Here is a 15,188-nt window from a genome sequence, read left to right on the forward strand (position 1 = left end):
TAATGTTGAATAAGATTCACAGTTTTAGCTGATAAATAATGTATGTAGAAAGTAATATTATTTATACAAAAATTCTGAACAATTATATGAAAGTTTTATTTTAGAATAATTTTTGAAGCAAGTACTGTCAATGTAAATGATTGTATTAGAAGGCAAAAAAGTTATTTTAATATTTGATGAAGTATGTGCAAGTCATTGTTGAGAGAAGAAAAGTAATATCCTACAAGTTAAATTTGAAACGTAAAGCAAAGATAAACATTGACATTTCGTTTTTCAAATATATTTATCACCATTCTTAAGCACTTTTTCCATAAAGTAAAATACATGTATCTTGTTTCATTTTTTTACCATAGTGATTTTTAGTGGTATAGGGGTAAACACTCTTTAAACAAGCTTATATTTTAGATGTTGGACAGTTAATATAACCTCTAATTTGCCAGTAACTGTTTCAGCTTCCAAAATATTAGAAGTTGGAGGCATTGAAAGTTTCTTTTTAAGTTTTTAGGTACATTTTCAGGTGTTTGGCATAAAATATTGTATATTTTTATTCCATGAAAAAAAAATTAAAAATTTACATATCCATACTGATAATAGTGTGTGTCTTCATATGTGTGTGAGACAGTCATAGCTCCAAGACGAAAGAACCTAGAAACCTGAAATTTTGTACCCATACTAAGTAGACCCTCAGGATGTGCTCCTGGGTATTATTATCTTATCCACATGTGTGTGTAAGTGTAAGTCTTTAATGAGACAAGTGGCTTTTATGTACAGTTGCTAGTGACGAAAGTTTAACTAGTGTTGTTAGTTTATATACTGAAAGTATGAAATGTTTAAACAACATAATTGGAAAAATATTTCTTGATTTCTTAACTTGGAGATTCCATTGATTAAATATAATAAGAAATAATTCAGAAATAATCTAAGTTTGAAATTGGATCAGTATTTTTACTTTAATGATAAATTTCATGCACTTGGTTCTAGGCTATGTTATCTCACATGATGTCTTTACTTTAGGATTATTTATTAATTTTATGACTCCCCCTGCACTCCACTAAAATCATAATAGCAGGCAGAATTGAACTGTTCTATCTGGATAAATGGATTTTTGCTTTTATGACTCCTTTTATTTTGAGAAGTGAAATATGATGTGATACACTCTGGCTTTTATCTAGAATACATAAACCTAATAACCCAAGTGAAGCTGAGTAGTTTTACTTATTATTAAATAACTTAAATTTATAATTAATAGTTTTAATACTGTGAAATTTTATGACATAAAATACTCATCATGTCATTATTTTAATATTCACATTTTTGTGGAACTTTTACATTTTTTTTTTTATAAGAACTTACAAACATCTCTATAAATTAAATTAATATATGAAAGTATACTTTATAATATAAGTTAGTTTCTTAACATTTTTTAATAGTAAAATCATACATAACATTTTTTAATAGTGAAAACATGTATAACATTTTTGCAATGATGGTTTGTTTGACTTTTAGAAATTGGTGGTGGAACAACTAAGGAAAGAGTTAGAGAAGAAGCAACAAAATCAGCATCAAATTTTGAAACCTGCTCATTGTAATGATGAAGTTGTCTCTCAACATATTGGTCTTGTTCAAAGTTTAAGCCAACCTCAAATGCAAGTACGATTAGTTAGCTCTACAACTCCATCACCATTCATGCAGAAAGTTACTATACCTGTAAGATTTTACATATTCATTGTGTTGTGAAATTTCTTTTAAGCTGTTGTGAAATATGTATTGTATATATAAATAAGAAAATTCCTATAAATATACACATATAGTTAATCTTTATATTAGATTCAGAAAGTTACTGTGACATGATGTTTCCAGTGTTGCCTTCTTGAACTAGCTGAATATCAGTCTTTGTTTTCTCTTAAGGACTAGAATAATCATATGCCACAAATCAAGAAAAGATTTTCACAATTTATTGTGAAATATTCAAACATATCAAATCCTTGATGTCTTAAAATATCATAAATTTGTTTAGAAATTGAAGTTGATTCATTACAATATTTAAATCTATATCAAGAAAGTATTTGTTGATTTGATACATACAGAAAGAAAATATATTTTATTCTGATGATTTTATGAGAATTCTAAACCTTGAGAACTGATTGACATCCTTATAAATTACAAAACATATCATTACTAACCATGAAACTCATCTTTAATATTGCCCTTTTTTTAAGTACAAAATAGAATGAATTAGTATGATAAAATTAATTTGAAACAATACACACAATGAATATTTTTACATAGATGTTGATATTATTAATTTATTCTTATGTAATTATATGTATTTGTTTGTATATTTTTGCAGTTTGGCACAATGCATGATGTATTCATCAATATAATAGTACTTTTAGAATTCATAAACTTAATGTATTTAAAGGAAATAAACTGGTGGTACATTACAAATTATCCTTACATGTTGACCTAAAGGTATATTTTGCACATAATCCCTAGGGCTGAAACTTAGCTTGTGGTATAATGCATTTTTCGCCAAATACTATTTTGCAAACTTTATCAATATGTGATCATATTTTGAACCACTTATTGAGAAACACTCCTTAAAAGGTCTGTTATTTTCTTGTAACAAGTGTTATTTGCAAGGATAGAAACATTAAAAAAACTTTTATGGCAGTCTTTAATATTCATTTGTTAACTATATCTTGTTAATTTTTGTTTCAATGCTGAATTAAAGTATAGAAAAGTGGTGTTCATCAGATGAAAACTTGTTTGTATCATCCTTGAACTAAGATGATTTGTATTTTTAGTATGTGCATTTATATTTTGGTTTATGCAAATTTAAACTGATATACATTTACGTGATTAGGTGATTAATTATTTCCTGTGTATAATGTACTTTTATACCTGTGTGTGTGTGTGTGTGTGTGTGTGTTATAATGTTTAAATATTTCAATTGAAGAAACTAAGTAATCAGTGAAAAAAATATCTTTAAGAAACATTTTATGGTTTTAATATTGTACTATTGAAGTTTCAACATTTTCTTGTGATGAATGAAGAAATGTTGAAACTTCATCAGTAAAAAATTTTATTTGAATTTCTGACATACGTTTATTCATAAATTATCTAAATACATTTATGTATAAACTGAAAGTTTGTATTAATAGCTAAATTAATTAACTAGGCCTATGAAATGACCTTCAGTAGATTGAAATTAAGAAATTTGAGAGAAATTGTGAACTTAAGTCCAAATTTTACACTGTGAAATAGATTGTTTATTATAATGTGCTTGTCATTTCTCTATCTCTCTTTTTTTTTTACCTACTGATTTTTTGAAGGAGCTTGTTTTGTACAATTTTTTATTTTATAATTCTAATATGTATTATTAATAGTCAGCAATTTTGTTTCATAAGATCTTAATATTTCCAGGAACAAGGTCACAGATTTAATATTAAGCTTATATTTTAAGATTATTTTATTGCAAAATATTGAAATATACAGAAGCAGAGACACTGTGAATGATTTTTTGCATTGTTATTTTAATGGCAGCAGTTTAGTAAATATCAGTAAGATGGTAACAAAAGTTTGGGATATATGCATAAAGTCTCCTGCTGGGACAGTGAGAAGATCATGGATTTATAATGCTAAAGTCTGGTTCGATTCACCTCAGTGGACACAGCAGATAGTCCATTATGGCTTTTCTGTAAGAAACACACACACATATATCCATAAAATTTACTTTATATATGTGTTAATAATTAGAATTAAATTTTAACAATAATTATTCATGCATATAAGTAATCTGTTATTTACAAAAGTTTGTTAAAAGTTTCTTGGGATACTTGGATTTCAAAACTCACTGGGTTTATTTGAAAGTTTAGATTGGTTTGAAATTAAAAAAATGATTTTTTATTTTGAAACCAAGAAAGTTTTTAACTGGATTTTTTTATGTATAAATCTGGTCACTAGCCAAAACATCTTTTAGTCTGCACAATAAATAGAATGTAATCCAGATTAGTTGAAATTTATTTTACAAGATTATAAAGAAATGAAGATGCTTTTGAAAATCTACTGTTATTGTTTTAACAACGTTGCAGTGTTTATAATATGATAGGCTAATTCTAGAAATAATATTTCCTTGAATACAGATTAAAGTGCATGGTAAAAAGCCTACAAGTAAATCAAGCTCATTTCTTCACTTACTTCCTCAACAAGCTGAGAAACGTGTGATGTCCACTCTTGTTAACAACTTGGTGGCACCTGGAACTAACTTAACTCTTAAAACTCAACTAGGCACAGCAGTAATCCTCCCAAACAATTCATCCACTACATCTGACCATTCTGTTGAGCAGCAGAAATCCCAACCAATTCTAGTGGTACCTTCAGTCTCTTCTAAAAGTGAAGAAAGCCCTCGCATTGTTCTTGACATTTCTTCACCAATTAGAATTCCACAATATCCACCTCCAGTAAATAAAGTTATAGTACCTGTGGTAAGTTCCTAACTCTTAACTGATATTTTTACAACATTTGTTGTTAAATACATTAATAAATAAGTTATTGTCATTCAAAAGACTTGTTTCAAAATTGTTGTATGCTACGTGATTGCATATCAGTTGGTAGAAGAGACAGTGAATTTTTAATATTCAAGTGTCACTAGTAGAATAGTTTGTGTTCTTTTTTTGTTGATAAACTGTAGAGTATGCAGTACATTCTGGTTTTTTTGTGTAAATAAGGTTTGTAATCTTAGATTTTAATATCAAAATAAATGCATGTTGGTGTTGTAGAAACAATATTACTATACAATGCCTTTCATTCATTTCTTACCATTGTGCCTTTCCCACTCAAACACTGATTAATTTCAAATAACAGAACATAAAAAAACTTCATTCAGTTAAGGAAATTTGTCTAAAATTATTGTCCTTTGTTTCTTGATTTATGTTAGAAAGCAATTTTTTAACAAATGTTTTATTTTGATGCCCAATAAACAGTGGTATTGTAGTATGTCGTAGAAAGACTTAAGACATCTGCATTGCTGATAGTACTTACATCTGCTAGTGACAAGTTTTTTTACTTCTTTTATAAATTGGTGTGCATATAATTAATGAGTTATTATTTCCCTTTAATGAGAGAGAACTAGAAATCCCCTATTGGCCAACCCTACTAACTGATTTATATTTAGCCATCACATGGGATATGAAATCTATGGACTTGAAATGAAAATAACTTTTATTACATCCCAAATTATTCGTAGTTGGATAAACCATATTTGACAAGTCAAAATGCAAAAGCCTAGTAGGAGTTAGAGAACAAGTAACCTTCTCTTGACTTGTAGTAGTATGCATGCATAAAACCCAGATACACACCAACATATGGTTCTGCTAATTTTTCATATCCACACCAGGATTCATTACTCAGAAGACATAACACAATTCGTACATCATAAAACTCTTCACCAGATTGATCAAAATAGATTTTCATTTCTTCGTGTTCAACAGGAATAGTTTTTTGCAAATGCCATTCATTTTCCCAACTTTGTTTAGCTTCCACCTAAAACAGAATAAAAAATTCTTAATCTGAAAGAAACAATAAATATACAAGTTATAAATAGTTAAGGTAATAGTGATAATTCATTTCTTCAGTACAAAACAGTTTGAAAACCAAAATGGCATAAATAAATTTTCACTGAAATTACTGCATTTTTAATTTAAAATTTCATATCTATTTTAAAATATTTCTGAAAACTGACACAAAATTTTATTATCACTGGCATAGAACAACCATAAAACAATATTCCACATTTTTAATGCAATACAAATTCTGAAGGAACAAAACTTTGAAAAGGAAACACCACAGTTTTGTTAAAACCACACAATAAAAATATTATAAAACCTAACTTGTTAACAATATATGTATAATTAAAGTATATTTGCTTGTTTTTAGGCAGTAAGTCATCAGACAATATCTCTATCTAATAACAGCATCATACAAGGACAGTCAAAGCCTGTAACAACTTCAGCAAGCCAACCTCTTACAACTTTGAAACCTGCTAGCTCTGTTTCACATCTAAAAATTGTTTACCCTAGGCAAAAAACACCACCAAAAGAACAACAAAAGGTATACATATATTTATTTGTATATGTGTGTTGTTTTTTTTACTTTTGCATATAATTTAATGAAAATGCTTTATAGAAATCTTAAGAAGGACTGTTCTTACTAAATAAAAAATTTTGTCCTAAATACTTGCTTTAAGTACATTCAGTAAATCTTTTTTTAAAGAACGTTAAAGTTTGGTAAACAGGATGACATAATTTTTTTTTTCACATTTTACACATGTCAACAGATAATTTGAATAGTGGATCAAACCTATTTTCTTTTAAGTTTTGTGTTTTGCATTTGTAACACTATAGTCTGATGAAGGCTTTTAAACTGCTAACGAGGCTAAACATTTAAAGTGTTGTTTTATATTTGTTTTTACAAAATCCTATGTTTATTTTTAAATATTTACAAAACCAACTATATGTGTAAACTACTTTTGAAATAAAGAACTATTCCATGTGTCTATGAGTGTTTATGTTTAGTTAATTACATATTTGCATTTAACTCTCTTTTCTTTACGGCCCAGCAGGGCCAGGCAGTTAAGCACTTGGCTTGCAATCTGAGGGTTGTGGGTTTGAATACCCATCCCACCAAACAAGCTCATTCTTTCAGCTGTGGGTGTATTATAATGTTATGGTTAATTCTGCTATTCTTTTGTAAAAGAGTAGCCCAAGAGTTGGTGGTCAGTGGTAATGACTAATCTTTTACTGTCAAATGAGGGACGGCTAGTGGTAACCCTTGTGTAACTTTGCATGAAATTTAAGAACAAACAAATAATTTTCTTTAAAATATTTTAAATGTTCCCATTTTATTCTCCTCTAAGTTACTCAAAGATGTCATGTTATGGTTCCCTGACGTGTGCTCGTTGTGGTGGCAAGGATCATGATGCCTATGAGTGTGAAACGGACCCTTGTTGCATCAATTACAATGGCTCTCACCCATCCTACTTTCTTTCTTGCCCAGAATGGTTGGAAGAAAAAGAGGTGCAGTATTTGAAAACGATTCATAGCATTACTTATCCTGAGGCTCGAAAATTGCTGTCCACCACTTCATCTCGGACATATGCTGCTGCACATTGTTCCATAACTGCAGTGGGAGTGCAGACAGATCTCTCTGTGCCTCCAAAAGAATCGTTCTCAAAACAAATGAAAAGCCTTTTAACCTCCTTGGTTAAAATAGTTGATGAATCAACTTCGACACATATCTCTGTCCCTTGTATACATTTCAACAAACCCCAAGATCCACATCCTTTGGTTCGGAGTACAGGCATTTCCTCGGATACATCTTCTTCTCTCACCCCAAGATGCAAAACAATCATTCATTCGCATCCTCAGTCACTGGATTCCCCCACCAACAGCAAAGATCTGTCCAATCGACTCAGGGCAGGATGCATCAAGGTCGATAGACCTCCCTCGAATAAGGACAGTAAGGAAAAAAGACGTGGTCGTAAACAGAAGGGTTCTCCACTCAATTGGCCTACACATAATTAAAAATGGCCACTTTGCTACAATGGAACTGTGGAGGATTACGTTCTAATCTGGATGTCACCAAAACACTGATTGCTTCTCACCATCCTGTATGTCTTTCCTTGCAAGAAACATTTCTAAAACCTGCTGATACAGTCACCATTCGGCAGTTTTTTCTGTACAGAAATGACAGGCTGTGTGATGGACGAGTACATGGAGGGGTGGCACTATTGGTTGATCAGCATGTCCCCACCCTGTCTTTGTCACTCAACACACCCTTGGAGGCCATAGCCATCCGTGTTCCCATGGGTCATACCATCACTGTTTGTTCTCTCTACTTGTTGCCTGGAGAGACATATGAACAATCAGACCTTGCTGCTCTCATTGAAGAGTTGCCATCTCCCGTTTTAATCCTGGGAGACTTTAATGGACATCATACCCTCTGGGGAAGTGTTGATATTGACAGGAGGGGGTGCTCTGGAGAGTGTATGCTCTCTGATCACAAGCTTTCTCTTACCCCTCGGTGTGGATTCCTGAACGTGGTGAGGGGACCTCTCAGGGAAGGTTCTGTTCTATCTGGTTACCTTCTCTGGGATCTAAACATTCACCCACGTGTTTGCAGTGCGTGGCGACCCGTGAAGGGGAGGAGAGGATCCTGATGGTTGAGGGGTCCAACCCAAACACACCATTTTCGCCTCGAATTCCTGTAGACGGGCGGCCTTTGGGTGGCCCCCCTTGAGTCAATCGGCTGGTCCACTTGGGCTAGAGTCAACCAAGTACCAGTATTGGAAGTTCTCAACGGGTGTTGTGGACATTGTGCCTGATGCTGGTGTTTGGGTATAGTGCTCACGAAACCCTGGCATTGCGGCATTGTCCTTGCGTGACTTTGTAGTGCGTCCCCTTGTAGGGCTCCATGGTGGGTGGGGTCAGTGGGTACCGAATTTTTTTCCTTTTCCTATGGATCCTCTAAAAAATTTAAATAAAATTGTAAAAAAACAGTCAATGGGTAAGCGACCACGTCTTAAATACTCAGAACAGCAATCTTCAACATCAGTAACACACGTACCTCATTTTCTTATATTACATTCTCTTTCGGAAAAACCTTTAGGGCAAATGTCCCCTTCTTTTATTCAAAAGGGACTAGAGGCACTTGCTGGCTCTCCAAAGTCAGTAAAGAAACTTCGATCTGGTGACATATTAGTTGAAACATCCACATCCCAACACAGTGAACTCCTCTTGAATTCAAAGGCAATTGGGGATATACCTATTCAGGTTACACCCCATGCTACCTTGAATTCTTCACGAGGAGTTATTGTTGAGAGGGATTTGAAGAACGTTCCTGAGTTGGAGATTCTCGCTTGTCTCTCCACTCAAGGAGTTTCTGCAGTGAGGCGCATCTCCACTCGCAAAGATGGAGTTACACTGCCAACAAATACCCTCGTTTTAACATTTACTTCACCACGTGCACCTGCCACCATCAAGGCAGGTTATCTCATTTGCAGGGTTCGGCCATACATACCAAACCCTCTTCGATGTTTCCAATGTCAGAGATTCGGCCTCTGAAAGACATCTTGTCGTGGTTCCCTGACATGTGCTTGCTGTGGTGACAAGGACCACGATGCATATGAATGTGACATGGACCCACATTGCATCAACTGCAATGGTTCTCATCCCTCTTACTTTCGTTCTTGCCCGAAATGGTTGGAGGAAAAAGAGGTGCAGCATTTGAAAACGATACATAACATTAGTTATCCCGAGCTCGGAAATTGCTATCCACAACTCCATCTCGGACATATGCTGCTGCACTTCATTCCACAACTACAGTGGGAGTGCAGACAGATCTCTCTGTGCCTCCAAGAGAATCGTTTTCAAAACAAATGAAAAGCCTTTTGACCTCCGTGGTTAAAAAGTTGATGAATCGACTTCCACACCCATCTCTGTTTCTCCCATACCTTCCAACAAACCTCAAGATCCACGTCCTTCAGTTTCAAATACAGGCGTTTCTTCTGATACATCTTTTTCTCCCACCACAAGAGACAAAACAATTATTCGTTCGCGTCCTCAGTCGCTGGATTCCCCTTCCAATAACAAAAACCTGCCCACCCAATCCAGAGCAGGATCCATGGAGGTTGATAGACCTTCTCCGACTAAAGACAGTAAAGAAAAAAGACATGGTCGTAAACCGAAGGGTTCTCCAACCACTTCACCGACCCGTTCTTAAAAAATGGCCACCTTGATACAATGGAACTGTCGAGGTTTACGTTCTAATCTGGATGATATCAAAACGCTGATTGCTTCCTACCATCTTGTTTGTCTTTCTTTACAAGAAACATTTCTCAAAACTGCTGATGCTGTCTCCATTCGGCAGTTTTCTCTGTACAGAAATGACAGGTTGTGTGATGGTCGAGTACATGGAGGGGTGGCACTGTTGGTTGATCAACACGTGCCCACCCTGTCTTTGTCACTCAACACACCCTTGGAGGCTGTAGCCATCCGTGTTTTCTTGGGTCATACCATCACAGTTTGTTCTCTGTACCTGTCCCCTGGAGAGACATATCATCAATCAGATCTTGATGCTCTCGTTGAACAATTGCCATCTCCATTTCTAATCCTAGGGGATTTTAATGGACATCATCCCCGCTGGGGAAGTGCTATTATTGATGGGAGGGGCCGATCTGTAGAGCGGATGCTCTCTGATCACAATCTTTCTCTTTTCAATACTGGTTCTTCCACTTACTTTCATGCACCTAGTCAGTCCTTTACCGCTATTGATCTCTCAGTTTGCTCCCCTTCATTATTCTCCCATTTTTCATGGAGGGTTGACAGTAATCCACTAGGCAGTGATCATTTTCCGATCCTTTTGAGAGAGACTGGCCCGTGGTCGATGCCACCCTACCCGCGTGCCCTGGTGGAAGCTGGATCAGGCAGACTGGTCCACTTTCACTGCTCTCGCAGAACTTGATCCTGCCATCGTAAATCAGCCATCACTAGACGACTGTGTAGCAGCGGTAACTGACTGTATTACACTTGCAGCTGCTCAGTGTATTCCTAAAACCTCTACACGTTTTCCACGATATCCTCGTCCGTGGTGGAATCCTGCTTGCCACTTAGCACGGAAGGCTCAAAAGCGGGCCTGTGATACTTTTCGTAGATATCCACACGTTCAAACCGTGTCGCTTTCCAACGGGCCCGTGCACATGTTAGGTGGGTAAAACGTCACAGCCAGAAGGAATCTTGGATTAAGTTCACAACCAGCATATCTTCTACCACCAGTTTCAAGATCATATGGGACAGGATTCGAAAGGTTAATGGACACTACAATTCTATCCCCCTCTCGATCTTACTCTCTGATGGTGAGGAGGTGACTGATGTTCGGAACATCGCTAACACTCTAGGTGAAAGCTTTTGCCGGGTATCTAGCACTTCTGCTTGTTCCTCCACCTTCCTGGCCATCAAGACTCAGGCAGAGCGATCACTTCTTTCCTTTCGAACTGACTGTTTCTTTGACTATAATTGTCCCTTTACCCCGGTGGAACTAAAAATGGCCCTTCATCGGTCTGCCAGTACGTCTGTTGGACCTGATGATATTCATTATGACATGCTGCACCATCTATCTCTTGCTTCTCTTGATGTCCTTCTGATTGTTTTCAACTGGATCTGGCAGGAGAATGTTTTTCCTGATGCCTGGCGCCAAGCTATTATTTTACCTTTCTCTAAGCCAGGGAAAGATCCCAAGATTCCTTCAAACTACCGTCCAATTGCTTTGACGAGCTGTCTCTGTAAGACATTAGAAAGGATGGTTAATGCTCGTCTTGTTTGGTTCCTTGAATCAAACAACCTCCTCTCGCCCACCCAGTGTGGGTTCCGTCGACAGCACTCCACCACAGACCACCTAATACGTCTTGAAACATCTATCAGAGAAGCCTTTCTCAACCGCCAACATCTTGTATCAATATTCTTTGACATAGAGAAGGCTTACAACACAACATGGAGGTATGGCGTTTTGCGAGACCTCCATACATATGGGTTACGTGGACATCTACCCATGTTTATTAAAAAAATTTTAATGGACAGGAGATTCCAAGTTCGTGTGGGTTCGACACTTTCCCGTTCTTTTGTACAGGAACTTGGAGTCCTTCAAGGCTGTGTATTGAGTGTTACACTCTTCAGTATAAAGATAAATGCCATCACTGAACAACTCCCTCTCACTGTTGCGAATGGGCTGTATGTCGACGACTTTCACATCTCATGTCAGTCATCAAACATGAGATATATTGAGCGGCAACTACAAACCACCCTCAATTGTGTACGGAAGTGGACTCTGGCAAACGGCTTTAATTTCTCTCTCTCCAAAACTGTATGCATGCACTTTTGCCGTCGACGGGGTATTCACCCTGATCCTGAACTTCATATCGGTGAAGTTTTGCTGCCAGTGGTCCCGGAGACCAAGTTCTTGGGGCTTATCTTTGATCGTAAGCTGACCTTTATACCACACTTAAAGCAGCTTCGGGTCAAATGCACAAGAGCACTGAACATCCTCCGTGTTCTCTCTTCTACCAGTTGGGGGGCAGATTGCTGTTCAATGTTAAAGGTATATCGTGCTCTTATTAGATCGAAATTCGATTATGGATCAATGGTCTATGGCTCTGCCAGACCCTCGGCCTTAAAGATGCTGGACCCCATTCATCACCAAGGACTTCGACTCTGCACTGGGGCTTTCCGTACCTCTCCAGTTCAAAGTATATACATTGAATCTCATGAACCTTCTCTACACCTTCGCCGTTTGCAACTATCTTTTACTGTATGCTTTCAAACTTTGTTTGTTACCTAAAAAAGGCAGATACTCCAGATTGGAAGTACCGTCTTTTATTCAATGAATATCTTTCAAACAATCATTCAGTTCCCATTTATACAGATGGTTCCAAATCAGGTAATTCAGTGGGCTCTGCTATGGTTTGCTATGGGTCAGTAGTTGCACGCAGAATCCCATCTACAGCTTCTGTGTTCACTGCTGAACTGTATGCCATATCTCTTGCCCTGGATCATATTGCAGCTGAGCAGTACTCCAACTGCACTATTTATACTGATTCGCTTAGTTCTATACTTGCCTTGGAATCGCTACACGTTAGCTCACATCCTATTCTCGCTACTATTCGAAACCGTCTGGCCCATTTCTCATTAGCAGCTACTTCAATCCAGTTTTTCTGGATACCAGGCCATGTTGGTATTCGCGGGAACAAGCTTGCAGACATGGCAGCTAAATCTATCTGCTTCGGCTCTATCACCCCTGTGCCTATTTCGTACGTGGACTATGGTCTTGTCTTCAAGGCTCGGCTTCGTGCCAGCTGGCAGTCCACTTGGAGTGAGCAACGCGACAACAAACTTTTTCAAGTCAAACCCAAAATTGGACTTTGGCCATCTAGCTTCCGTAAAGTTCGGAAGGAGGAAGTTGTTCTCACTAGGCTACGCATCGGTCACAGTTTTTTAACCCATCATTTTCTTTTATCTGGAAGTGATGCACCAATGTGTAGTTTGTGTAACACTCAAATCACTATCAGCCACGTTTTACATTCTTGCCATCGTTACAATTATCAACGACGGCAATATTTTATTGGTGATAGTGACACTGTTCACCTTGATAACGTTTTTAATTTTTTAACGGCCATTAATCTTTTTAATCTCATTTAAGTGTTGCATATTTATTCATTACACCTTTTTAATTGTGGTTCCTTTTTTACAGTTTTATTGTCTCTCGTTCAATTTGACATTGGAAAATGGCCAGAACATTAAATAACTCGACACCAGGACTGGAAAGGCCAACTTCAGGTGACTAACGCTACTGTTTGAACTATCCGTTTGAACTACTCGTTATTCGTCCTGGCGAGTTGTTATTATACTTTTGCTGCATATCATTTCACACTTTTACTACTTAACTTTTTAGTACTGGCCATATTGACTCATAACCTGGAACCAGGACTGGAAAGACAAACTTCAGGTGACTGGTGGTGGTTTTTATACTTACCTGTTAGTCTTCCTGGCGGGTTATGATCATTACCATTCTGCTACAGGTAGTCCTTTACAAATTTGTTGACTGGATGTCAACATTGGTTTTTACGCCATTTTCTGTTTTAATTGCCGTTTTTCTTTTATCTTCAATTACTTTTACAAATTTTACTCCATTTACTTGACTTTTATCTTTTTCTGGACATTTGGTTACTCATTATTACGATTTTGGGAGTGTCTTTTAAAACTTTTATTCTTTTACATTTTGATAATAGCTGCTATGACACATAACCCGGAACCAGGACTGGAAAGGCCAACTTCAGGTGATTGATGGTGGTTCTTGAACTTACCTGTTAGTCTTCCTGGCGGGTTATGATCATTACCTTTTTGCTAGAGTAAATACCTTACAACTTCTTATACTCTGCCTTCTATCTTAACATTGTAGACTAGGTGTCAACACTGGTTTTATACTTTTTTGTTTTACCTTCATTTCCATTTATGTCTATTACTACATTTATTTATTTTTTTATTTTTTTTACATTTTTGCCGAATGTCTGGCGCAGATAGCCTCGCTGCTTTGTGCCATAAAACACTAAATCAATCAATCAATCTTTCTCTTTTCAACACTGGTTCTTCAACTTATTTTCATGCACCTAGTCAGTCCTTTACTGCTATTGATCTCTCCATTTGCTCCCTTTCATTATTCTCCCATTTTTCATAGAGGGTTGACAATAATCTAAAAGGCAATGATCATTTTCCTGTAATTTTTAGAGAGATAAGCTGTTGTCATTTCCACCCTACCAGCATGCCCTGGTTGAAGCTGGATCAGGCAAACTCACCCTCTTTCACTGCTTTTGCAGAACTTGATCCTGCCCTCGTCTGTAAGCCATCAATAGATGACTGTGTTGCAGCAGTATCTGACTGTATTTTACGAGCAGCTGCTCAGTGTATTACTGAAACCTCGACACGTTTTCCAGTATATCCTCATCCATCCATCCATGGTGGAATCCTGCTTGCCACATGGCTCAGAAAGAGGCCTGGGATACTTTCTGTAGATATCCCACACTCTTGAACTGCATCACTTTCCAGTGGGCCCGTGCACGTACTTAGTGAGTAAGAGGTCAAAGCCAGAAGGAATCTTGGATTAAGTTCACAACTGGCATATCTTCTACCACCAGTTTCAAAGTCATATGGGACAAGATTCGAAAAGTCAGTGAGCAATATAATTCTGTGTCCCTCTCGATCTTACTCTCAGATGGCCAGGAAGTAGCTGAAACCCGGAGCATTGCTGATACTCTAGGTCATGGATCACCAAACTATGGCCTGTGGGCTGGATATGGCCATCGAGGTCATTTTGTCCAGCCCGCCAGCAGCTAGCTGCTTGAAAATAAAAAGTGACATTTCATTAAATATCTGATTGTCATAACAAAATAAATCACACCGATGGTTGCTTTAAGTTGGCAAACACAAGATGTTATGATAAAAAGAAACAAGTCTGTCATGCACATTTTTAAACAATAGGCAAATTCTTCTTTCATCCTCGCTGCCCGTTTATTCATATCGAGGCACGTATATTTGAAAGCATTAGGATTTCGTCAACACGTACAGACTTAACCCTCATCCTTT

General features: G+C 36.6%; 1 protein-coding gene across 1 annotated transcript in view; it reads left to right on the forward strand.

Annotated features, from left to right (window-relative positions):
- LOC143234973 (PHD finger protein 21A-like) overlaps positions 1-15,188 on the forward strand; it is a 59,152-nt gene that overhangs the window by 11,244 nt on the left and 32,720 nt on the right. The window contains exons 4-6 of the mRNA XM_076472671.1: positions 1,507-1,707; positions 4,146-4,487; positions 5,938-6,111. Of these exons, the coding sequence (XP_076328786.1) occupies positions 1,507-1,707; positions 4,146-4,487; positions 5,938-6,111 (717 nt within the window). The remainder of the gene's footprint in view (positions 1-1,506; positions 1,708-4,145; positions 4,488-5,937; positions 6,112-15,188) is intronic.

Source organism: Tachypleus tridentatus, chromosome 12 (assembly GCF_004210375.1).
Source record: "Tachypleus tridentatus isolate NWPU-2018 chromosome 12, ASM421037v1, whole genome shotgun sequence".
Lineage (NCBI taxonomy): Eukaryota > Metazoa > Arthropoda > Merostomata > Xiphosura > Limulidae > Tachypleus > Tachypleus tridentatus.